This window comes from Ceratotherium simum, chromosome 27, assembly GCF_057802395.1.
Source record: "Ceratotherium simum simum isolate JZ-2026a chromosome 27, ASM5780239v1, whole genome shotgun sequence".
In the NCBI taxonomy this organism is placed as follows: Eukaryota; Metazoa; Chordata; class Mammalia; order Perissodactyla; family Rhinocerotidae; genus Ceratotherium; species Ceratotherium simum.
Window position 1 is genome coordinate 1,087,302 of NC_141926.1, and position 25,208 is coordinate 1,112,509.

The 25,208-nt window shown below is 62.2% G+C and overlaps 1 protein-coding gene across 1 annotated transcript; it reads right to left on the minus strand.

Annotated features, from left to right (window-relative positions):
- Positions 1-668: 668 nt before the first annotated feature.
- COL6A1 (collagen type VI alpha 1 chain) lies at positions 669-24,696 on the minus strand. The gene is made up of 35 exons (XM_004429675.3): positions 24,521-24,696; positions 23,625-23,754; positions 21,777-21,977; positions 20,609-20,768; positions 20,314-20,442; positions 20,195-20,215; positions 20,017-20,037; positions 19,895-19,939; positions 18,984-19,037; positions 18,391-18,435; positions 18,237-18,263; positions 17,987-18,013; positions 17,850-17,894; positions 17,494-17,547; positions 17,228-17,290; positions 16,370-16,432; positions 16,211-16,264; positions 16,081-16,116; positions 15,870-15,932; positions 14,454-14,516; positions 8,689-8,751; positions 7,898-7,960; positions 7,522-7,572; positions 7,335-7,370; positions 6,609-6,671; positions 6,324-6,389; positions 5,756-5,791; positions 5,102-5,138; positions 4,800-4,808; positions 4,300-4,433; positions 3,898-4,007; positions 3,454-3,637; positions 3,174-3,354; positions 2,267-2,296; positions 669-2,107 (listed from the first exon to the last, which is right to left on the minus strand). Exons 1-35 carry the CDS (start codon positions 24,615-24,617, stop codon positions 1,485-1,487), a joined length of 3,084 nt encoding a protein of 1,027 aa, XP_004429732.1. The 5' UTR covers positions 24,618-24,696; the 3' UTR covers positions 669-1,484.
- Positions 24,697-25,208: the final 512 nt, after the last annotated feature.

Below are 25,208 nucleotides of genomic sequence, written 5' to 3' on the forward strand. Positions count from 1 at the left end.
CTTCTCCTGGGCCTGATGCTGTTGGGTGTCCGGTCCCGTCCTTCCCTCCTGCCCTCCCTTATGCGATCCCACATCCTCCCCTCCTCCCGTGACAGGAAAGACGAGCACCCAGGATCCCGAAGGCCGCGTGTTTGCTCCCGTGAATCTGAGCCAAGCTGGGCTCTGCCACCCCATAAGCCTCCACCCTTTCCGAGGCAGAGCCCCCCGCCCGATGACTGAGTGGCCACTGCCACCTCACTCCGAAGGCGCGAGGGCCCAATCTCCCAGGCCTCTTCCCATGGGGTCTGCTGGATCCTGACGCCCTCCAGAATTCCCAGGGTTCTTTCTGGTGCCAGAATGCTGGCCCCCTGGGGTTTAATCCGGTTGGGTCTGGCCAGCTACCCCAACCCCCCGAAACCCAATCTGCTTCTGATTCTGCCCCCCGGGGTGTCGGGGCCCCTCCCAGCACCTCCCCATCTGCAGATGGTCTTCACGCCACCGGGGTCTTTCCCCAGGCCAGAAGAGGGGCATCACTGGCTGGCGTCCAGCCGAGGCGCCTCTCCCGACGGTCACCGAGGGGGAGGTAAGCACTCCAACTGGGCATTCGACCATCCCCCAGTTCTACGCCTGTCGGTGTGCGGAGCGTGAACACGGCGGGATTTTAACTCCTCGGACAGAGGACCACAGAGAAGAGTAAAAACCTTTATTTGGAAACGTCGCCAACATGGACACAGTGAGAAAAACACAGGAAGGAGTAAAAATAAAACTAACAAGTAAAGAGAGTCTTCAAGAAAATGTAGAACCGATCTCTCCCACAAGGAAAAGGAGCTTTGCCTTGATTTTAATGAAAGACATCACTTTGTGCCACCAGATGTCGCGGGTGCCCAGGCCTCTGTAAACGGGGACGCAGACAGGATAGCACCTTTGTTCTGGGGGTGTGCAAGGACAAGGGGTTGAGGCGTTGCTGTTTTCTGCTCTTCTCTGGAGATGTGGTCCCCGTGTCCTCTGCCCTGAGCTCTCGGCCCTGGGGCTGTGGGAACTGAGGTCCGGGGTGAGCCAGGAGAACCTCGTAAGAAGGTGTCGACTCCTCGGGGTCTATGTGTAAAACATCCTCTCGACCTTGGCTTTCCAAAAGAGACACATTGTCCACCATCCCCCATGAATTAACTACTGGGCTCTGATGTTGAGTGTACGCGAAAGGCTAAGTGGAGAATCCTGTAGAATCAGCGAGAAAAACCAAGCTACGAGGAAAGTGGGGAGGGGAGGCAGGGCGCAGCTGACCCTCCAGAAGGGAGAGAGAAATGATGCGTCGGGGCTGGGGGGGGACGGGGACATTAACTTGGCAGTGGGAGGGGACGGGGGCAGTTCAGGTGCAGGGGGAGGGACGCGGAGGGGTGGCAAACACAGAGCGGCTTTTCAAGCTTCTTCTTTAAAAAACTCTAGCTAATGGGTGGCCAGGAGTCCTGTCACATTTTTCCTCGCGTGGCGATGGGGAGGGCCGCCGGCTAGCCCAGCGCCACCTTCCGGGACACCGTCTGGTAGAGGACGCCGCGCAGCAGGGCCTGGTAGCTGGGCACACGGAACAGGTGGCGCTCGCCATAGGCCACGTCGTACTCGGCCGTCTTGCCCGTGACCAGGACGCGGACGTGCGGCTCGTTCACCTGGCTGCCCACCACCACCACGAAGACCTCAATGCCCGCCCGCTGGGCCTCCTGCACGGCCGTCTCGATGGCCGCCGCCGTGGCCCCCTGCGAGTTGCCGTCAGAGAAGAGCAGTAGCCTCTTCTTGGCCGCCCCGGAGGAGGCCTCGCGGTAGAAGCGGGTCACGTAGCCGAGCGCGTCGACGACGTCGGTGGCGTCGTTGATGAAGCCCATGCCGTCGACCGTGCTGGCCAGCACCGTGTAGTTCTGCAGGAACTGCAGCGCCGCGCGCTCCGGCCGCTGCTGCCCGGTGCCGCTGTACTGCGCCACCGAGACGCGCACGGGCTGCGCCGGGTCCGCGCGGCCCGCCGTCAGGAAGCGCTCTGCCAGCCGCTTGGCGAAGCGCTTGGTGATGTCGAAGTTGTGGCTGCCCACGCTAGCCGAGCCGTCCAGCAGGATGGTGATGTCGGCCGGGGAGGAGAACGTGACTGCGGGCGGGGTGGCCGTCAGCGCTGGGCTCCTGTCACCTCCAGACCCTCCGAAGCCCCCTCCTCCCCAGGGCCCCTCCCCCAGGAGCCCCCTCCTCCCCAGGGCCCCTCCCCCAGGAGCCCCCTCCTCCCCGGGGCCCCACACCCCCAGGCACTCACTCGGGCAGGTGTAGTCTGGACACTTCTTGTCTGTAAAAGAGAAAAACCCCATGCAGCGTGAACCCAGGGACCGCAGGGACCCCCGTTCCATCCAGACTCCCCAGTGAGAGGACACCAGAGCATCTCCGTGGAAGGTGCCGTGTGGTTGTGTGCACAGGGGACAGGGGACAGGGCTTACTGCCTGGCCAGCCCCTACCCAGCCCACTCTGCCCACCAGGAAAGGGTGTCCCCTTATTTAAGACTGGGCCCTTGAGGTGATGGGTTGGTCCCTCAGGAACCATTTTGTGGTCCTCACACCAACCCAGCGAGGGGTGGAGCAGAGCCTTGGCCCCTTCTGAGAAGGGGGAAACCGAGGCTCAGAGAGGAGGAAGGGTGGTCTACAGACACCCTGTGCCACGCTGTCCCTGGGTGACACGACCATGCGCCCACTGGGTGGGGAGGGGGCCTGGAGTCTGAGCCAGCAGCCCTCTCTCGCTGTCGACCTGAGCACAGAGCTGCCTGCACTGTGGACTCGGCTCTGACTGCTGGGCTGAGCCTGATGGACATGTTCTGAGGTGGGCGCCTCTGCGTGGTCCTGGGCTCCAAGGACACCACCGCACGTGCGCGTGAGTGCACATGCTCAGAACATGGCGGCACGTGTGCTCACAGGCTCTAGGACAGAGAACGAGAGACACAGCGCAGCCCACACTCCAGGGAGCACCTGCATGGACCCTGGGCCACGTGGGAGCCGGGCCACAGCATCCTAGAGGGGAGTGTGAGGCAGCTTGTGGGGAGGCAGACGTGTCTGGCCCCTGTGGCCGGGAGGTCACAGGGAGCTGAGAGTGGAGGGTGTGTCAGCCACTTCGAGGCCGCCTCCTGGCACAGCTGCGTGGGGCGCTCGGCACCAGCTGCCCCTGCCCGTGCCCACCTATGCAGATCTGCGTGGTGATGTTCTTCAGGAAGGCGTCCTCCAGCAGCTCTGCGTAGTTCTCCTTGACGAGCGAGATGCCCGGCCGGCCCTGGGGCGCTAGGCCTTGGCAGGAAATGACGTTGAGCTGGTCGGAGCCCGCGACGGAGCCAAACACGTCCTTGATGCCCACGGAGACCACCTGTGGGGGAGGGACAGGCGTCGGCGCGGACCCCCGCAGAGGAGGTCCCCCTACATCCCAGGGTGCGAAGGGGACAGTGTGCGGTGTGGCTGGCCCCACCTGGATGTCAGGGCCGCAGAGCACGGTGAGCGGGGTGGTGTCCCTCTGGGTGTCTGAGCGGCCGTCTGTGATGACCAGGGCGATCCGGGTGTTCTGGGTGGGCGGCAGCAGCCGGCTACGCGTGTACTGCAGGGCCTCGCCCGTGAATGTGCCCCCCGCCATCCACTGCAGCTTCTTGATGGCTCTGCGGGGCCACAGCATGGTCAGCGCCCGGGCCGGGGCCACGGTCAGGGATGGCACCAGGGTCAGGGTCAGGGTCAGGGCCAGGGACGGGGCAGAATCAGGCCTATTGTGGGATCAGGGGTCAGGGTTGGCCTCACCCAAGGTCAGGGGTCATGTCTGGGATCAGGGCCAGGGCCGAGTTGCACAGGGTGGGGTCAGGGGGTGGGGTGGGGTGGGGTCTTAGAGACGACACGGCTGCAGGCGTGCACGCAGTCCACTCACTCTTTAAGCTCCTGAGCGTTCCTGATGTTGGGGTCACTCAGGACCACGTGCTCCTGCATCTGGTTGTGGCTGTACTGTACCACGCCCGCGTGCGACTGCCCGGGCTCAAACTGCGTGGGGGAGATGCTGAGGTCAGGAGCCCCCAGGGGTCCCAGTGGCCACCCGTGCCCGCTCCTCGGCCAGCCCTTCCATCCACCATCTGTCCCAGGCCGGACCGGCCCACAGGCCCTGAAAGTGACTCTCATGCTCTGGTGGGTTGGGGTTTCTGGCTTTGGAGAAACAAAGTGCCCTGTCTGCGATGGCCCCGGGGACCCGGCCCCTCTCCAGCCCACTGTCAGGACAGACCCCTGCCTCCCTGGGAACCACCACTCCCAGATGACGGTGGCCGGGGGGCCGCCTCACCTTGACCAGCTCGTCCCTGCTCAGCCGGTCAATGACCTTGATGATGAAGTCCTTGGCAATCTCGAAGTTCTGCAAGCCGATGCTCTCGGAGCTGTCCAGCACGAAGAGGATGTCGATGGGGCCGCACTTGCACTCTGGAGGGGGAGGGGTGGGGAAGGTCAGCCCTCAGGGCCTCCCAGGACCCCCACTGAGAGCAGAGCAGCCCCTCAGGATGGTGGGCTCAGCTGGGACCCCAGGCCGTGGGGAGGACGGACTGGGCAGGTCCTGTGGCTCCTCCCCACCTGTTGCTGGTCATGTGAGTTACTAGGGAGCTGGTGGGGGCCTGTTATGGGGGACGGGGGCTGGCACCCCGGGGCCATGACAGCACAGGTGACGGTGCGAGTGCCAGCTATTGCTCCACAATGTGCACTGAGAGGCGGCAGGCCCACCGCCCGGGGGTCATTCACTCAAAGGCTAAAGACACACGAGAAACATTGTAACAAGTGAGAAGTGACACTCACCACAGCAAGCTGGGGAAAGAGGAGAAAGAGGACATTACACACAGTCGAGACCCCGCATCACATCAGAAATCAGAAGGACGCACACCCTTAGCCATCCCTCACCCCTCATGGACGTCCTGACCAAGTGGGCCATTCTGTCTAGCGCCTGGACCACCTTGCCGGGCCCCCACCCCCCGGGACTCCCTTGTGGGTGGGCCCATGTCCGCCCCTCCTGCTCGCCTCCTCCCAGCCAGTTGAATAGATGGTGGAGCTGGGGCCAGCGGGACGTTGCCCTGTCTGACTCCAGGATGGGAGATACTCACAGCACATTTTCATGATGATGTCCAGAATCTCGCATTCCTGGGGAGGGGAAGAGACACTGCTGGACCGGCTCCTCTCCAAGCCAGCGCTGCCCCAGCTCTGGGGGTGAGCCCGGCCTGTGGCCACCCTCCCCTGGGACCATGGTGGGGCTGGGTTTGGGCAGGGGGTTCCTCCTTCCCAGGGTGCCACCTGCTCTGCCTCTGGGGCCCGGGCACCTGATGTGGTCATGACATGTGGCCATCACGTGCCCCCCATGGTCATCACATGCCCCCCTGTAGCCATCACATACCCCCCATGGCCATCACGTGCCCCCCGTAGCCATCACATACCCCCATGGCCATCACGTGCCCCCCGTAGCCATCACATACACCCCGTGGCCATCACGTGCCCCCTGTAGCTGTCACATACCCACCATGGCCATCACGTGCCCCCCATGGCCATCATGTGCCCCCTGTAGCCATCACATACCCCCCGTGACCATCACGTGCCCCCCAAGGCCATCACATGTCCCCCGTGGCCCTCATGTGCCCCCTGTGGCCATCACATGTCCCCATGGCCATCACATGTCCCCCTGTTGCCCTCACGGCTCTTCACCCCACATGAACTCTTTGGCCAGAGTGGTCGACCCCCAAGGACGTTATAGACACCCAACTTACGTCCGGCCCCGGTGGTCCCGTGTGCCCTGGGGGTCCCTGTCAGAGAAAGGATGAGAGAAAGGCTGAGGCCGGCCACGTGGCCCTGCTAGCTTCCTGGGCTGCGGGTCTGACGGGAGCCCTTGGGCTGACCCCCCAACCCTAGGAGCCGTGAATGCCAGGGCAGTCGAGGCCTCCGCACGTGAAGGGTTGGTGGAAGGGTCCGCCCACTCTGACAGCTGTCCAACACTCGCCCTTTCCTGGCAGCCAGTGGGTGGGCTGGCCGGGGCACCCACACTCGCCGCCTGGGTACAGTGTCCCCTCCAGTCTAACAGTGTTGCGCCCCCATCACCTCTCACCAGCTGACTGGCCCCTCCTTCTCTGCCCCCTCTTGACCCCCTACACACCCCTCGAAACTGTGTGTTCCCTCCCATTCCACCTGTCAAAGCCCCAACCTTCCCAAGACCTTCCCAGAGACTCGCTCCCCAAATTCCTGCCCACCCCCAACCCCGCTCCAGGACCCTTCCTGCCCCCGACCCTCTGCAGCCTCAGAATCCCGGTGCCCCCACCCTAGCTGGCCACGCCGACTCACCGGGGGGCCTTCGGGTCCCCGATACCCTTTCGCTCCTTTGACACCGCGGGGGGAAACGTCGTTGTTCTGGAAGGAAACAGTGTGGTGTTACCAGATGACCATGTGTGGCCAGACCACCCGCTGCGCGTCTGTCGGCTGTCTCCTTGTCCCTCAGTGCTCTCCCACCGCGCCTCAGTGGCCCCCATGGCACACGGCCACCTCCCTCCACGGCCCTCCGCAGCCGCAGACCCTCAGGGCCAGGGCTGACTCAGGATTTCGCCACATGCTGGTGGGCTCTGCACTCACGTCCTCTCCAGGGTCCCCGGCTTCTCCTTCATCCCCTTTGAGGCCGGGGTAGCCTTTGGTGCCCTGCGGGTGACACGGTGGAGCACACGGTTAGTGCAGTGCATAGTCCACAGGCAGGCGCGTGTGCATGGCCGGTGGGTGCTGGGGCCCTGGGCTCCTGGGGAAGGCAGGCCTCTGGGGGGCGGCAGTCAGAGCCCACGTCTCTGCGTTTTGGCCGAGCTCCTGGGGCTGCATGAAGCAGCAGGGTGGCTTCACCCAGGAGAGGCTTCCTGGCTGTTCCTTTTCTTCACAAATTTTGTCTCTTAAATCAGCTTTACTAAGGTACCATTTACCTGCATTTCCTTCCCATTTTAAGAAGCAGAAGTTTTCAAAGGAAAAGATAAAGATAAAGGAGACGCTGTCTGCCCCCCATCCTGGCACATATCTCCTGGGGGAGAAACTGAGGCTGCGAGCGGGCCGGAGGACACCCTGAGATTTAGGGGAGCCTGGGGTGTGGTCGCTGGGAGCTGGCCCTGCCCCTGTTTGCCCAGAGGAGTATGTGGGTCACCAGGCACCCCTGGGCCGTGCGAGGCACCCACAGGCCAAGACACGAAGGGGAGGGGCCACGGCGACAAGCCTGGGCTGGGTGTGTGTGTTTGTGCATGTCCTTGGATGTGTGTGTGCGTGTCTCTGCACACGTGTGCGTGTGTGTGCGCACACCAGTAGCCCAACGGCGCGTGTACTCACGTTTATCCCGGGAGGACCCCTGCTGCCTGGATAGCCCTGCAGGGAAGGCAGGACAGTCAGGCCAGGCTCTGCCGGGGGATCCCTGCCGTGGATCCCCGGGCCAGCCCTGGTCCTGGGTCCAGCCCGGCCGGCCCACGTGTGCCCGGATGGCCAGAGCGGGTGCTGGGGCGGGAGTGGGGGCACTCACGGGGAAGCCGGGGAAGCCCTCGGTGCCGTTTCCAGGGGGGCCATCTTCTCCCTGGGGAGAGCAGACCGGGTCCTGTCATCAGGAACCGCCAGGCCCGGACACCGCTGGACAGCGCAGGCACAGGCGCGGAGCCCCAAGGGGCCCTCATCAGCCTGGGAGGCAGCTCCCTGCCAGGGGCTGCCTGCCGGTCCCACGCCCACCTCTCCTGGACCTCAGAGTGGGCGGGGCAGGAGAGGCGTCCCCGTGCTCAGTGCCCACAGCAACCACGGACACTGATCACGGTCACTGTCCAGCCACTGTGACCAGGACCCTCAGTTAGAGCCCAGGCCTTCCGGCAGCCCCACCCAGGCCCTGTGCCCTCAGGACGGTCACTCACCCTTGCGCCCACCAGCCCGGGGTCTCCGGGGGGTCCTGGAGGCCCTGGGGCTCCTTTGGGGCCCTAAGGAGGAGACAAGTGGGTTTGGGAAGAACATCCAGGCAACGAGCAACGCTGGCTTGGAGGCACGATGCCTCTTGGAGGGAAATGAAAGCGTGAATTAAACAAAATACCGTGTTCTCACTCATCAGCACAGCAATGATTAAAAGAAGGATTTCCAAACAGACAATCCTGGGGCTGGTGCACATGGAGCTAACCAGGACCCCGAGGGGCCTGCGGGTCCACATCTCCCGCCCAAACCCCACCCAGGGAGGGGCCCCAGGACGGGAACAGAAACGAAACCAGGACCCATGGGGTTGGCGACATTACCTATGGGGTTGGGAACTCAAACTGCCTGAGAACGAGAGCTCAGAGAAGCGAGCGGATGTGACCACAGGTGCGGCCGGGGGAGCACACGTCAATAATGTTTTGAAAAATCATTAAGATTTTAGGAAAATGCTCATAATGAAAAAATTAAAGAAAACCTCATGAAGCCAAATTTGTGAGGCATATTATTATTCATATTGTTTATCTCTGGTGGTAGTATTTTAGATTTCAATTCTCTTTTTTATTTTTTTCTGCATTTTCCAAATATTCCAAAAGACACATATACCATAAAACAAAATGAAACATTTATACGTGTAAATGGGGCGGGAGCTCTGCCCAGTCCGAAGGGCCCACCAAGGGTGGAGGCGATGGGGTCTGGTCGGGGCTGGCTGCTTCTGGGGCCGGGGGCAGGGAGGGCTACTCACCTCGAGACCTGGGGGCCCCTCGTCGCCTCGGTATCCTTTAGGTCCAACGGGGCCAGCCTCGCCCTGCAGAGAAGACACACCGTTGGACCCTCTCTCTGCCCCACACCAGCCCTCCTGGCCCCAGACCCCGCCCTGCTGGCTGCTCCATCCACTACTCTCCGTGGGGTGGAGTTCCTGCCTCTCTGGGTCCAGGGTCTCCATCCTGCACTTCACGGACAACCCAGCCAGGCCCAGGGAGGAGGGCGAGCTTGCGTCTCACGGAGCCGGCCCCTCCACATCCCACCAGCCACCACCCTGGACTCAGAGGCCTGTCCCCTGGGCCCTGTCATTAGGTTGGCGCTTCCTCATGAGGCCTTTCTTGGCTGGCCCCGTCTCACAAATGTGGACAACTCTCCATTATCCGGCGCATTTCATCCACCAGCTGTCAGCCAGGAGGCTGCTACCATACTGCTGCCCCTGCCAAGACCCTGCGAGAGCCCAGCTGCGGCTGTGTTCTCACGGGCCTCAGGCAGCGCCAGTGTTGCACACTTAACCTGGGGCTGCACACAGTGGACTTGGGGTTCACAGACTGGGGCCCTGAGACCCTACCTTGGGGACACAGAAAGGGGGGACAGGAAGGAAGATGAAAGAGTGAGGCCCTCAGTGCCCCAAGCCAGGCCAGCAGGAGGCCAGAGGCCATGTCTGACAGTGCCCCTTGGTCCCCCCCACTCACCCCGAGAAACAGGAAAACCACGACCCGCAGAGAGCTGACCAGCCTCTGGCAGAGTTTCTGCAGAGCTGCCTCAGCAGGGGGTGGGGGGGCTCACTGGGTGGGGTCACCTGGAACCCAGCCCGAGGCCCCCACTCCTGGTGGGCAGCACTGGCGTCCACACGGGGAGGGAGGGGTGGTGCCCTCTATGGGGCGGGGAGGAGCAGTGGGGGTAGGCCTGCAGAGCGCCGAGGTTCAACCAAAGGAGAACGGGAACCCTTTCCTCCATTTCTGGATTGCTCAGTCGCTTTTTCTTGGGATTTGGAAAAATGCATTTCCCAGAAACTTCCCCATGGACACTCTGGCGTCGGAGCCGACGGCCTGCGGGGCCTGGAGTCGTGGGGGCTGTGACAGGCTCAGCAGGACGTGAGAGCCCTGGGGGCAGAAGTGGCACTGAGGCTGGGAAGCTGAATGTCCAGTGTGGACAAACCTGGGTCCAAAGCTGCCTGACTGCCCCCCCGGCCCCCCAGGTGAACAAGCGCCCCTGGGCCGGGCAGCAAGAGCTGGGTCACAGGCGGGAGGGCCAGAGCCTCCTCTGCAGTGAAGCTCAGGGCAGCTTCCTGCAGGGTGCCCCCAGCAACACTGGGGTCCCACTGCCCGGGGGGCCTCCCTCTCCCTCACACTGGGGCAGTCGCCTTTTCACAGCGACTGTCAATTGCTCTGAGAACTGGAGACACAAACAAGCAGGTGCTGTCGGGCTGCTCAGAGGGAACCCCGGTGACGGCTCCTGCTCCTAGTGTTTTATGCTGTCAGTGTCGTGAACGACTTCTCCAGTGACCCGCAGGGGAAGGACCAGTCACCCGGGCTTGTCCTGGCGGCATGGCCACCGAGGGAGAGCAGTCAGCCGCCTTGGGTTCCTGCCCTCCCGTCCGAGAAAGGCCGGAGGGCCGGGAAACGTCACGGGCAGCAGGATAGGCCGGCCTGATGTGCACCCACCACGAGGCCACCATGATTACTGTCATTGGAACTGGGGCAGGACTGGGAGGAGAGAGGGCATCAGCAGCTGCTCCAGAAGGAGACGTGCAGATAAGGGGGTTCAAAATATGATGAAAGCGCATTTTAATCCCCGGGAAAGACCGCTTCTGCCACCAATTGTGTTGTGACAAGGGGCTCACTATTCACAGAAAAAGTCAAGCCAGGTCAAGCCCACCTCACTTCCAACCCTACAACTTTACTCCAAATGCATCAAAGAAATAAGCAAAAACTGCAGTAAACCGGGGGAATGCACTTGGAAACTTGTAAAGGAGGGGGACCTCCTACCAACCAAATCCCACAGACAAAGTCAGCACGCAGATGACAAGCGGAGAGATGGCTGCACCCAGGACAGGGGCCTCATGCCCATCAACACGGGAAACACGGGCTCCCCAGGAAAATGAACAACCGTGGAATAGACAGAAAGAGCGCACGACGGCCTGGAAACCATGAGACCACGCTCGGCCTTTCCCACCAATAGTCGAGCAAACCAAGAGAGGACACGGTTTTCACCAGGGCGGAGCAAAAACATACGTTTGAAGTTTGATAACATCTCATGTTGGCAAAGGTGTGGGTACTGTCTATTTTACACTCTCAGGGAGGAATGTACATTGGGCCTGTGTAGACAGACAGGTAGAATTATTTGGCAAATATCAACACACACACACACCCCAATTGGCCAAGAAATTCTGCTGCTAAGAATGTATATTCTGGATATAGCCTTGGAAGTATTTCAAGATGGATGGGTGGGTGGATGGATGAGTGGATGGATGGATGGATACACATACACATACATAGATGACGGGTGGATGGATGGATGATAGATAGATAGACGATAGAGATGGACGGATGGATGGATGGAGAGAGAGATGACAGAAAAAGGGTAGAGACAGATGATAGATAAATGATAGAAATAGTTAGATGATGGATGGATGGATGGGTAGATGAGTGACTGGCTGGGTGGATGGATAGATAGATAATAGATAATGGATAGATGGATGACAGATGATAGATGATAGATAGATACATAGATACATAGATAAATAGATGATAGATAGATGATGGATGTATGGATGATAGATGGATGACAGCTGGATGGGTGGATAAGTGGGTGGGTGGGTGGATGGTTAGATGATAGAGAAAGATAAATAGATTGATGATAGTTAGATAGATAGATGATAGATAGATGATACATAGATGAATGATGGGAGGATAGGTGGATGGATGGATAGAGATAGATGGGGAGACAGACAGATGAGCTAACAGAGAGGCAGATGGACGTTGGTATTTATTACAGTATTTTTCTGTGAAGCAAAATACCAGAGACAATCTATACACACGTTGAGGGGGACAGATGGGCACGTCGAGTAAGCTCACACAGTAGGAATCATGGAAGTGCGAAGGAGTGCCGGCTCTGTGAGCGCCGACCCGGACAATCTCCAGGATGAATCAGACATCACAGTTGGATGATGTTTGCGTAAACTGCACGCATATGCCCCACTCTCACACACGCCATGCTTTTCTAGAAGGATTCTAGAAGAAACTAAATTTTAGAAGAAACTAAACATTGCTACCTGGGTGGGGGAGGGGAGGGGAGAATCCTGCTTTTCCATGAGTGCCCTCCTCCTGTCAGAGTTACTAATTTTAACCTTTTCTCTCCTGAAACAAAATGAGGTGGGACAACTCCATTTACAGGAGTCTTTGAGCCCAAAGAACTTCTAAGTCTTATCTTATTTGAGAGGCGTCATCCTCCCTTACTGCCAAGAGGGAGGAGCGCCAGAGAAAGTCAGGAGCCCGTGGCGCGGCGGCAGCTCCAGGCCCACCAGGGGCCTCCTTGGCTCCCACGGGCCCCCCCGCCCCTGGAGACACCGTGCTCCCCAGACAGAGGGCTCCCGGCCAGTTCAACTGGGATTACGTGAGAGGAAAGTGTTCCACTGAGCTGGGCCCTGCCATCCCCAGATGGTCCATGTTATTGCATAAACGGGTCCACGCCCGCCCCTTTCCACCCCACCCTGGAATGGGCCCGAGGTGCATTTTTAATGCTCCATCAGGAGAGCTGGCAAAACATCTCTGCCCTACTGTGGATGCTTCTTTTCTCTTATTTTTTTAAATTCCTTTTTTGCTAAAACTCCAATTTCAAATTTCTCTCCACAAAAAAAGCCACCAAAGAACTGGAAGCCACGAGCCAAGCCCCACCAGAGCCCGCGGCCTGGCCGCCTGGACCCGGCACCATCTCCCAGCCCGCTACTTGGAGCTCTCCGACCCCTACGCGGTGTTGTCCCCTCCTCCTGCCCACTGGGGAGTCCCCAGGCCCAGTTCAGAGGTCACTCCTTGTGGTCTGCCCGGACCCCGCCCTGCACAGTCCAGCAGGAGGACCTTACCTCATCCCCAGTAGGAGGGAAATGGGGACACCCAGCGAGTGGCCCCACCCGGGAAACCCCCATCGTAGGAGCACTGGGCACACAGGCCGGGGTCCAGGCCGAGGTGAGAGGATCCGGCCATCTGAGAGGGAGGTGGTCCCCGGAGAGGGAGGTGCGGGGAGGAGGAGGAGGAGGCAGGGTCACAGAGGGGCCGCTGGACGCTGCAGACGTCCCCCACTCCGCCCCCGTGCATGGTATCGCTCATGGGGTCCTTGCAGGAAGGAGACAGAGATGAAGCCCCCAGCCCTGGTGACGTGACGCTGCACTCTGGAACCAGGGGCCCAAGGCTGGCCGGCATCCTTGCTCCCCCATCTCGGCACAGCCGGGGTGACAAACCCCCAGGGCCACGGTGCCCAGGCGGGGGCTTCCCTCAGAGCCCTCAGAGCTGCACAGTCACCCCAGGTCCCCAAGGCCCGGTGAGCCCCTCTTTGCAGAGGCTTCAGGGCACAAGAACCCTGGCTGGAGGCCTGAACAACAACCGTCTCCCAGCGACAAGGGGCGGGAAACAGACCCTTCAGAACAAGGGGAGGACGAAGCCTCCATCTAAGGCCACGAGCCCAGTGACTGAAGATGCCTAGGCCTGATGTGAAGGTGGCCCCCAGGCAGGGCAGCACCCTGAAACGCAGGGCCTCCAGGGGCACATGGACCCTGGGGCAGCCCCACCCTGTGGGGACCCTGGGTTTTCAGAGAAGAGCGGTCCCCACCAGCTCCACGGGAGGCGGCCAGGTGGGGCTGGGCCCTCGCTGGACCCACCGGTGGGAGTCCCCGCCTGTGGCCTCGTCAGCCCCACATCCTCACCACACACAGGGTTCAGTTCATGCCTGGTGTTTATTTGTGCATCATGTCTTCCCATCGGACTGTGGGCCCCTGAGGGCAGGACCAGGCTCGCCTTCCAGCACTCCCCCTGGGGTTGGCCCCGGGCTCCAGGGGGGCCCCAGACCTCTGCCACAAGGCAGCTGGCCCCCAAGGGCTCCATGACACCACAGAATGTGGCCACTTCAACAAACCTGCCAGCCAGGTTTGACACTAGCAAATCTACCTCCAACCCAGATCTCACACTTGGGGTCCACATGCTGAGCCACCCTCTCCCTTGCCTGCTGTCTCCTGGGGACTCAAATGCCCCGCCCCCACTTTGGGGTGTCTGATGTCGCGGGCTCAGTCCTCCGTGACCCCACCCCACACGCACCTCCACCTCAATGGCTCGCTGCCTCCATTCCCCACTGCCCTCCTCCAGCGCCAGCCCAGCCAGGTTACCCTCCCCACCCCCCTGGGGACAGAGCCCTGGGGCAGCACAGGCTCCTGCCCACTCAGCTCCGTGCCCTGGTGGGTGCTCCCTGGATGACAAAGGGGTCCCTCTGTGAGTGCTGGGCGTCTGAGAGCCCCAGGCGCTGGGCCTGCCCTCACTAGTCTGCATCCAGCCACCCTGGATGGCCCCAGCCCCCAACCCTGCCACCCGTGCGGTCTCCCGGGTTTACCCCCTGCAGGGAGCACCCCGAGTCAGAGGTGGAGAGAGATGTCCCCCTAAATTCATGAGCTGCTGGGAGCATTTCCGCTCCAAGATCCACATGGCAGACCTGGCTCACACGTGGATGCCCCCCAACCCCACAGACAGCCGGGCTTCCTACCGGGTCTCCGGGGACGCCGACAGGGCCTTCTCGCCCCTGGTCACCTTGGGGTCCAGCTTCACCCTGGGGAGGAACCAGCGGTGAGTGTGGATGCCGGGGGAGAGCAGCTGCCCCGGGCGAGTGGCCATTGCGGGAGGCCTGGGGGGTCCCAGAGCTGGGAGCAGCCTCTACCCACGGTGGGTCCAGGCCTTGTGCTTCCTGCTCCCACTTCTCCACGTTTTTACCACATTGTGGCCGCGTGGTCGGCCCTCAAGCGACTCGTGTGGTTTCTGGAGGCCACAGTGAGGAGCCAGCCACTCCTCCTAAGGTCCGGCGGCAGCTCCCTACTTTGCCTCCTGTCCAGCGAGGCTCAGGAACCTCCCGCCCACCCGGCCTCGGGGCCAGAGCTGCAGGCGGCCTGCCATCTAGGAGGCCCGGCCTGGCCTTCAGTCTCATCTCCTGACCTTGGCGTGGGGGGGCTTGGAAGGGCCTTGAAGCCATGTTATCCCTGCTTGGACGTCCCTCCAACCCCTGCATGGGGGCCGTGGGGCTCTGGGGACCCCCAGGGAATGGGTGGGGTCAGAAAGCCAGATCTCTCTCCCTGTCACCTTGGCTTAGGGCTAAGCTCACTCTCCCCATTGGGACACCCTGGACAGGTGTCCAGAGGAGGTGCGTTCTGCCCGAGTGGTCACAGCGAGAGGGACCGCACGGCCTCTGCAGTGTCCTGTTCTGAGGACGAGAGGTGGCTTCACCTGTGTCTGCAGTGGGTAGAGGGCCGGCCCCCATCTGGGGTTGGGAGATGGCGTCTTTCCTCCTGACTCCCAGAGGGGCAGGGCCTGTCCCCTCCACCTGCCCCGGGTCCAGCAAAACCTTCCCAGTGACCCACGGGGCCAGCTTGGCCCCAGGACAGTGAGGCTGGGCTGCTGGGCCATCGAGACGAAGGAGCAGCAGCCACGGGGCCACCACGGCCTCTCCGCCGCTTCCCAACATTCCCTCTTGAAGTTTTAACAAAGGAAAGTTCTTCCAAAGAAGAATGCTAGCTCCGTCTGCAGAAATGTTTACGGAGTTGGTGGGGGGAATCGAAGCATTTAGAATAGCCAGATGTGCGACGGGGAGGGCCTGGCTAAGTAAATTGTGTCACGCATGCAGCTGAAGAAATGACAGGCGTGCAGCTCGGTGAAAGACGTGGACAGAGAATGAACACACTGCCGGATGGGCTGTTGCAGATACTGCAACCGCGATCCTGCAGAACACGCCTTTACACGGGGACGAAACCTCACGGGCTCAGGGGCAGACTGACTGTCTCGGTGACGATTTTAGGCGGTGGTGATGAGGGAGGGGGAGAGGCCTTGGCCCAGGACCCGGGCAGGAGTGCAACTCAGAGGTCTGGGGGGGCCCTCAGGGGACGGGGTCCCAGCTTTAGGAACAGTAACTCACCGGGTCTCCTCTCGGGCCCCGCACGCCCGGCGTCCCCCGTGGTCCCCTTTCCCCAGGGCCGCCCTGTGTGGACAGAAGCAGAGGGAGGTGTGGGAGAGACTCAGACGGAAGCTCTGGATGTGTCAGCCCGAGACAACCAGCGCCGGCCACACCGCCACGTCCCCCACTAGGTGGTGGCGCCCAGAGCCCAGAGCGCCAGCCCCCGACTCACTCTTTCTCCAGGGGGACCATCTGGTCCTGAGTTTCCCTGGGATCAAGAGGAACAAACACAAGTGTTAATTTGGAGGGAACTCTGCTTCGGTCTCCGGAATGGGGGCAGGAGACCAGCCGTGGGTACTCACCTCGTCACCAGCCTCGCCTTTCTCTCCCGGGGGACCAGGCTCTCCCGGCTGGCCCTGGGGGGAGCAAGATAGAATGGTCCACCTCTGACCTGAGCAGGACCCGGGGCTGCACCTGGTGGCCCCTCCCTGGCTGCGTTGGGGGGCTGCACGCATGCTCACCTCATCTCCGGGTGGCCCCGTGTTCCCTGGCCTCCCAGGCTCCCCGTCAGCTCCAGGTTCACCCTGAAAAGATCAGAAGGGTCACGGGAGGCCATGCCCGGCCCAGTGACCCCACATCAGCCCTCCTCACCCAGATTTCAGGCCGCTCTCCCTGACCAACCACATGAGCCTTGGACACCGAGGACCCTCCCCAACCACCCACACCTCTCCACGAATCCTCGAATCCTCCAATCGCCTCCCCTTGTTGCTGAGACACCGCTCATGGCAGAGGCAAGCCCAGTTCTGGAAGGCGAGATTCCGAAAATCCGTTCCAGGAAATCCGACTTGTTAAGACGCATTTGGGGCAGAGTCAAGTTACCACTCCATCTTTCCTAGCACTTCCTGTTGCTGAAAACCCCAGAAAAATACCAGCAACAGAAAATTCTGCTTTAAATTAGACCCAAAACATCGTCTCCTCATGTTCCTTCTCTGTCAGCTTGCAAGGCCAACAGCATCACTGTTCATTCTAAGTTTTGATTTCCACGTGAGCAGATGGATTCTGGGACAGGATGGGAGCTGGGCTGTGGGGACGCTGCCTCAGAGACGCCGAGGGCGGTCTCCCCGTGCTGGACCGGCAGGCGCGGTACGGGCGGGAAGTGTCTGAGGCTCAGCACTCCCCTAGGCAGACGCGCCTGCCAGTGGCTGTGGATGTTCCACCCAAACCTGTGTTTTCCGCTGTTCCCACCCTGGTCCCCGCCTGCCCAGGCGGAGGCCTGGCTCTCAGGGCGAGGGGAGAATCTGCTTCCAGAGGGATTTCTGATTCGATGCTCAGTGGACAAGGAAGCCCTGGCCCAGCTCCGGGGGGCTCATGTCACTAACCTTTTCTCCTTTCAGTCCAAATGCGCCTGCGTCGCCCTTGGGCCCAGGGGGTCCTTGAATGCCCTGGCGAGAAGACGGCAGAGGTCAGCCCAGGAGCTTACATGAGAGCCATCAGGCTGCACATAAACATGTCAAAACCCAAAAAGGCAGGTCTGCACTGGGTCCAGCCCGCAGTGCCTGCTCAGAGCGTCAGAAGAAGGGTGTGAGCCAGCGTTCACTCCAGTGAACTTTCAGTCTTAACTCGCGTGTGAGGAAAAGCAACTTACGTCAAATCCGGGCGAGCCCTTGCAGCCTGGCAGGCCGGGGTACCCCGTCTCCCCCTGGAAGGAGGAAGGCAGAGGAAGGTCAAGGCTTTTGGCTCCGGCTCATCCATCCCCCTCCCAGACAAGCCCCACCCTGGAGGATGCACTAAGCTGGGCCAGGCAGCTGGAGGTCCACTGGGACCTCGAGTTTGGCAGGACATGTCTCCTGCCTTTTACACCACCTCTGAGTCTCCCGGGAGGGTCCACACAGGAGACCCCTACCTGCCCGGCTCCAGGGTGGTACCTGGCTTTGCCCACCGTCCCTTCCCTGAACCATGTGCCCCAGCCGCCAGCCCTCTCGACCACAGGGAGGGTGTTACCTTCATGCCGTCCACACCGTCGATGCCACGCTTGCCTTTCTCGCCCTGCCAGGTGCAAACAAGAGAAGGGTCAGACAAAGGTCAGACAGCACCCCTCCCCCCAGGGGGCAGAACACAGACCCGCCTGCCACACTCACCTTGTAGCCCTTGGGTCCCCTGGAGCCCTGCAGAGACAGGAAGGGAGGGTGAGGGGGGTGGTCCCCGTCGTGGGATGGGCTCCCCGGAAATCCCAGGGAGGTGGAGGAGGACCGGGGTATGGCAAGGAGGGGTCCCCCCACCAGCGCATCGAGGCCCAGCCTGGGGGGGGACGGGCAGCGTCGTCCTTGCGCAGGTGAGGGGGTGGCTCCACGCCCCGAGGGACATGTCCTGAGGCTGATCCTTACTCACCTTGTCCCCTCGGCTCCCTTTTTCTCCCTACACAGCAAACAGAGGAGGAAAGGGGGGCTGTTACAGTGTCCAGCGCCCGATGCCCCAGGACAGCTGTGACGGGTTTCCGATCAGCCCCAGGAAAGGCCGCCCTGGAAGAGGAGGGCAGATGTACCTTCATCCCCTGGTAGCCGACGGGTCCGAGGTCCCCGGGCCTTCCCTGAAACAGAGGAGGGGGCGTGTCAGACACTCCAGGCAGGGGCAGCCCCCACACAGCCCGCCTCACCCCCCACCCCACTCAGGCCTGGTCAGCCAGAGAGACGGGGCTGGCTGACCACTGGCCTAGGCTGGACCATGGCCTCCCTGCTCTGAAGGCCCCCCAACTCCTGGGGGCCCCTCAGAGAAGCCCCAGGGAAGGGGGAGGTCAAGGGCCCCCAGGAGGAGGGGGGTTTGTGGGGAGACTGGCCGTGGCTGAAGCAGAGGCCCTGGGACTTTGCTGGCCGAGCCCCCCACCTGTGGCCCCACTGAGAGCAGGCCAGCCCGTGCGGAGGCCCAAAGGGCGAGGGGTCCGCCTGGTTGGATGAGCTAGAAGGAATGGCTGTGCCACGCGGCCCTGGCCCTCACCACCCACAGGGCCATGTCCTCTGAGGGTCAGGCAGTAAGACCAAGGCTCTCAGAGACCAGACATCCTTCTGGAAACTTCCTCAGCCGACTTCCCAGCCTCAGGCTTAGTGCCCCCGCCCCTGTGGTCAGGCACCCAACACTCACGGGTTCTCCAGCTTCTCCTTTCTCTCCAGGGAGCCCCGGCTTCCCTCTCTCTCCCTGGAACACAGAGCGATCAAGGTTTATTACCAGATAAAGCTGGTGAAACAGACCCCCTACTTGCTCACAAAAAAAGCTTTAAAAAGACATTCCATCCTGCCTTCACCGTTCATGTGGTTTTCAGGCACCTTCCCCGTCGTCCGTGGCCCATCGTGGGGTCTGCGAGGTCACGTCTGCTCATCCATGGGTCCCCTCCCTCACAACCCACCCGGCAGTGGGGCTGCCCTGCGCCTGCCCCGCGCCTGCCCCACTAACCCCTGAATCCTTCCTTTCTGTCCACGCTGAGCCCTGTTCCTGTGCTGTTCTGGGCTCCCAGGCGTGTGGACAGGGTGGATCAGCACAGAAGGCCCCCCAGGGGAGGGGGCCACGGATTAGCTCCTGCGGTCGGTGGCCACATGGTTCCACGGCCACTGGACCTGATATTTTTTAGGAGAGGCCAGAAATGTGGACTTTCGTGAGCAATCTCCCAAGCTGTAAATATTGGCAACTATTTGATTTTCAAAACCTCCTTGTGTGAGCCACATCTGGCCTTGGGCCCCAGTTTGAGCCACAGGGGCTCTCACTCCTCCACCTCGGGGAGGAGGCCGGACGCGGTTGGACACCAAGCCCCACACCGCATCGGCCGAGGGGTCACCGACGCGGGGTTACCATGCCTGGACTCTCCCCGCGGCTGGGGGCGCCTGCTCAGCGAGGGGCCACTTTGCAGTCCCCACGCCCAGCCCAGAGCAGGCGCGGCAGGTGCTCAGGACAGCCCCGTCATGTCCCTAACACTCGGGGGCCAGGCTGCAGGAACGTTCCTCCCACAGTCTACTCCATACCTCTGTCCCTCCCGCAGTGAGGCGGGAGGCGGCACTCACCTCGTACCCGGGGTCGCCCCGTGGCCCGGGAGGTCCTCTGGCGGGCTGCAAGACACAAGGGAACAGTGAGCCCAGAGGCCGTAGGGGGCGGCCCCGGGGGCGGGCAGGGGGCCCACACTCACCTGGCACTCGAAGGAGCAGCACTGCGGGAGGAGGGACAGAGGAACACGTCAGAAACGAGGGCCCTGCGGACGCCCCGACCGCCCGCCCCGCCCTGCGCTCAGACTCCTGGCCTGGACGTGCAGGTGCAGACACTGCAGGGCCCGGCAGGAAGCCCTGGGGTGGGGATGGAGGTCTTACCACTTGCTCCACATTGTTTTTCTAAAAGTGAAACGGAAAAGTTGAATTAATTTTTATTCACGGCCACAGGATTTCCCAGCACGCGGACCCCGGAGGCCAAGGCTGGACGGGCCACTCACGATCATGTCCGTGATGGTGTCGATGGTCTGGCTGATGACCTCCTCCGCGTCACGGCTCTGCCCCCAGTCGGCTGCCGTGAAGTTGCGCCGGTACGTGTGGTCCGTGGCGATGATGCTCAGACGCGGCTCCTGGGGTGGATGGACCGGAACGGGGATGACGTCCACTCCGGCAGGGAGCCCCAGGCCCCCATCTCTGCCCCTCCCCAGGCCCTGTCCTGCGGTGCTGCCTGTGTCTCTGTGCCCCCCAGCTGGGCCCTGGGCCCCCTCCCCAGCCACAGCCCCGTGGGGACCCTACCAGGTGGTCGGGCGTGATGGCCACGGAGAAGACTTTGATGCCCAGGTGCTTGGCCTCATTCACAGCATCCTCCAGGCCCCCGCATGGCTCTTTGTAGCCCTCCAGGGGGTGCCCATCGGTCACCACGATCAGGTACTTGTTCTCCTTCAGGTGGGAGCCCCTGCAGGGCGGTGGGTGGCGGTGAGACCCGCCCCTCCTAGCTCCTGAGGCCGCCTCTGACCCTGACGGCTCAGGGCCCTTGGGCCGCAGAGCCGAGACCCCCGAGACCACGGGCTCGATGGATAGCGGGGAAACCCCGGAGAGACCCAGCCCCAGCACGGCTCTCCAAGCACATCTCCTGTTACTCTGGACAATCTGTTTCTCTTTGTTAATCCAGGCAATAAAGTGGGCTTATCAAAAAGGATATGAAAACAGAGAGTTTTGTGGGATCACATTTCTCTAAAACACTATTTTGGAAAACTCACATATACCAGGGGAGGCAGGGTCCTCACCCAGCCTGGGGAGTCCCACCCGCGGGACCCGGGCACAGGCAGGTGGAGGGGCCAGCTGCAGACCTGCCCACCCCTGTGGGCGGGGCCCCGGGGCTGCGGCTACAGCCAGGAACTAATTCTCTGTCTGGATTAACCAGGCTGCTGCTGGCTCACTGCGGGAAGATTCGACTTGACGTGCGAAGACAGCAATGGGGGCATCGACGCCCCCACAGGAAACCCTTTCCCTCTGTGTCTCTCTCTCTGTCTCTCCATCCCTGTCTGTCTCTCTGTCTCTGACTGTGACGTCATCTCTGCTTGGCCAAAGGGGAGGCAGTGACTGGGCATTTCAGGGCCCCCCCCACTTCCTCTGCTTTCACTGGTTGAGGAGACAGTGGACAGCTCGAGGGAGGGACAGAGAGGGACCCTTGGCGGCCATGGGGCAGGCAGGGCGGTGGTCACCAGCATGACCCCCTCGGCCACTGGGACTGGTCCCCGGGATCTCGGGCACCAGAGCTTGGTTTGCCAGTGGTCAGCCCCCGGGCCTGGCGGGTTTGGTCGACCAGCAGATGGTCAGAAGGTGGAGCTCCCTCCCAGGGATGTGGGGCCTGTGGCCTCCCCACAGGCAGGAGCCACGCGTGGAGCCCGAGGCGAAGCCCAGGCTGCGAGGGAGCCGTGCGTGGTCGGCCTGGGGCGCTCACCCGACGAGCAGCTCCTCCAGCCCCTTCTTGATGGCGCAGTCCGTGTAGGTGCCCTTGCCGAAGTACTTGACCCCGTCTATGCTGGCCTTGAGGGCGTCACGGTCGCTGGGCATGCGTGTGAGCCCACGGATGATCTCCACCTCGTCGCTGTAGTGCAGCGCGCCCGCGTTCCACACCAGGTTGCGGTCACACCGGTAGTACCTGTGAGCCACGCGGCGGGTGAGCAGCGGCCCTCCCAGGCCCCCAGCCCGTGTTCATGGCTGGCCTCCCCCGGGGTGGCCCCTCCTGTCCCCCGAGCACAGTCCACCAGAGGGCACGATGGCCACCATTTCACAGTGGACACACTGCCCAGCACCATCGCACCCGAGAAGGGGGAGCTGGAGAGCCGCCGGCTGGACTTCCCGAGTGGCCCTAAGACGCTGGGTCCCTGCCCTGGGGCCGCGGGTGGGCCAGGGGTAGGGTGTGGGGCGGGGGACCAGGAGGGCCGGGCTTCAGCCAGCGAGTGAGCAGCACGTCCCCTGATCTCCAGGGACCTTGGGTGAGAGCAGTGTGCACTGAGACCCTGCTCCAGGACAGCAGGGTGGAGGCCACGGGGGCAGACCCTGCGTGGACGGCAGTGGGGCTGGGTGATGGGGCGGAAGGGAGGCCAGTTCTAAGGGGCACCCTGGTGGAAGGTCCCCATGTATCTGACTGGCCACCCCTCTCTGCCCCATGCACTGGCCTGGGGCTCTCAGAGGCTTGCTCTTCCAGGGCCTGGGGGGGGCAGTGCCTGCAGCCCCTCTAGCACTGGGGGGACCAAGGCCTCTGAGGTGATGCTAACAGCAGCAGTCACAGGACAAGCCCACCCATTTCACAGGTGGAGAGACTGAGGCACAGGGAGCTGGGTGATGGGGCCAAAGGCACCTGGAGGGGGACACTGGGCCACATGACTCCCCAGCGCCCACTCCGGAGGTGCGAGGCACACCTGGGCCTCCCCACACAGCGTCATGGACCCAGTCATTTTGGATGAGTTTGAGGTTTCAGGTCCCATAGTGCCCCACATTGGGCAGTCCCCACCCTCCATCCCCGCGGCCCTTACTGGTAGGCAGGAGGCTCAGGACCTGGCTCAGCCAGTCAGCAGGTCAGCGGGTCAGCAGGGACAGGGCGGGACTAGGGGTGGGGCCCTGCACAGGTGACGGGTGGCCATCCCCCAACAGCCCTGCCCCCCCCCCCCCCCCGCCATGGGTGAGTCCTGTCCTGGGCCACACCCACTGCCCAAGGCTCCCCTTCCCCCCCATGCTGTGGATTCATCAGACAGACGAATGAGTGAGTGAAGGAATGAATGAAGTGAATCCCAGGAGCAAGCCCGGCCGTCCCTCCAGGCCCCTCTGATGAGGATGTTGGGACATCGGGGACATTGGGACATTGGGTCCAGGATGTAGGCACTGACCATCACGTGGGCAGTGGTCAGTGTCCTAGTGGTTGACGAGGGGCGCCCCCTCCGGGCGCCAGGGGGAGCTGCATGGCCTTGGGCCGACCCCCAAAACCCACTCCATTTGGGCCACAGGCACGTTCCCTCGGCTGCATTTGGGGAACCGGAGCCCCACGTTGCAGCACTGTTCCCTCTGCCCTCCCGCTGACCAGAGCCCCCCAGTCTGCTCTACCTCAGACTCAGCCCTTCTCTGGCCCATCTGAACCCCGCAGACACAGGAGACGACCTGAGTGGCCAGGCCAGCACCCGCCCTTCTCAGGTGGGGAAGCTGAGGCCGCAGCAGGGGCGACACCCGGCTGGCCCGCCCCCTGGGCCCCCGGCCCCCCTCGACAGACTCCGAGAAACGCAGCAGACAAGGTCCAGGGCGCCCATCCTACCTGTCCCTCAGGTTGTCGATGAAGCGCTTGGTGAAGGACTTGACCTTGTCTACCAGGGCCCCATAGGGCTTCAGCCTCAAGGCCACGCTCTCGGAGGTGTCCAGCACAAAGAACAGGTCCACGGGGCAGTCTGGGCCAAGGACGGGGGGAGGGAGGGCCTGCGGCTCATGTCCTGCACCCTTGCGGGCACACCGAGGCCACCTCTGCCCACCTTCCCCCAGGTGAGCCTCCCATCGGCCCCACTGGCCACCTCCTGGGCGGGTGAGCCAGGGCCCAGCCACCCCCACTGCGCCGACTGTCTCTTGTCAAGAAAACTTGCCAGCCCCAGGACGGGCGGGTGACCGAGAGCCCCCCATGCGGCCTGAGTCCTGCTGGCTCAGTTCCACCACCCACTGGTCTGGAAGGGCAGGGCCCCGCCCTGGTCTGGAGACTAAGACTGTTCCCACTGCCCTTCAAGTTGAATTCAAACTACAGGGGCAGGACCTTCAGGAAAAGGTGCCCAAGGCCAGGTAATGACCGACTGCCAGGACCGAAACCAGAGAGAGTTAACTGAGGTGGAGAAAGAGTGGTCTCCGCCCGTCGGGACAGCCGCTCCAGCTCTGAAAGCTGAGCCCAGGGTCACGTCCGTGCTCCACCTCGCCAGGGTCCCTGCGGCCTCGCCCAGCCTGACTTCCCCTCGGGGACGAGAAGGGTGAGATCACCCGAGCCTGGGGGAGCCCCCGGGGACTGGGAACAGAGTCGGCGAATTCTGAGCACCCCCAAGGCCCCCAACCCCACGTCAAGGGAAGGGGCCGAGGTCCCACTCAGGCATCACGGCTGGACGCGTATGGCCCCGGCCCCGGCCCCGTCGCGCGGCAGCCAACAGCACAGAGTCCGAGATGCGGGAGTCCACTCACCTTGGAAAGCGACGGCCCTCACGGCCGCCAGCTCGTCCTGCGCGGTGGCCCAGCAGACCTGCAGCAGCAGGAGGAGCAAAGCACGGGCCAGCCTCATGTCACCAGCCTGCGTGTCACCATCGAGCAAGGGCAGGGGTCGGGTGGGCCGGCGACGACCGATGACGGACAGAGAGTTGTCTCTGCTCTTCTGCGGGCCTGGAGTTAAGCGGGAGGGACGAGGGCGGAGCAGGCGGGGGAGGAGGTGGGCGGGGGCCGGGAGGAGGGCCGGGAGCAGGGCGGGGGTCCCTCCTGCTCGGGGCTGAGTCACTGGCCAGGGAGCAGCTTGGAGCCCTGGACGCTGCTTGGCTAACGGGTCTCTTTTCCCCAGTTTGTGGGGACGTTTTCGCTCACAGAGCACTGTGGCTCTCGTGTTAAGTAGAACAAAACTGCAGTCGAGTTTAAGAAAGAATGTGCGGCCCCAAACGGATGTCCTCGGCACACCGGGTTGTTCCCAACCCGGACATCTTCATGTGGGATTCATGAGCTGTGTCCACCCAAGCCCTACACTGACCGCTTGTGTCATGGCTGTTTGTCGAAATGTATCAATTCCATTGCTTGCTCGGATTTCCGAATTATTTTTCATGTAAATATTTCCTCACAGTTCAGTCAAATACATATCTGGAAAAGATATTTCACTTTTCACTGTGGG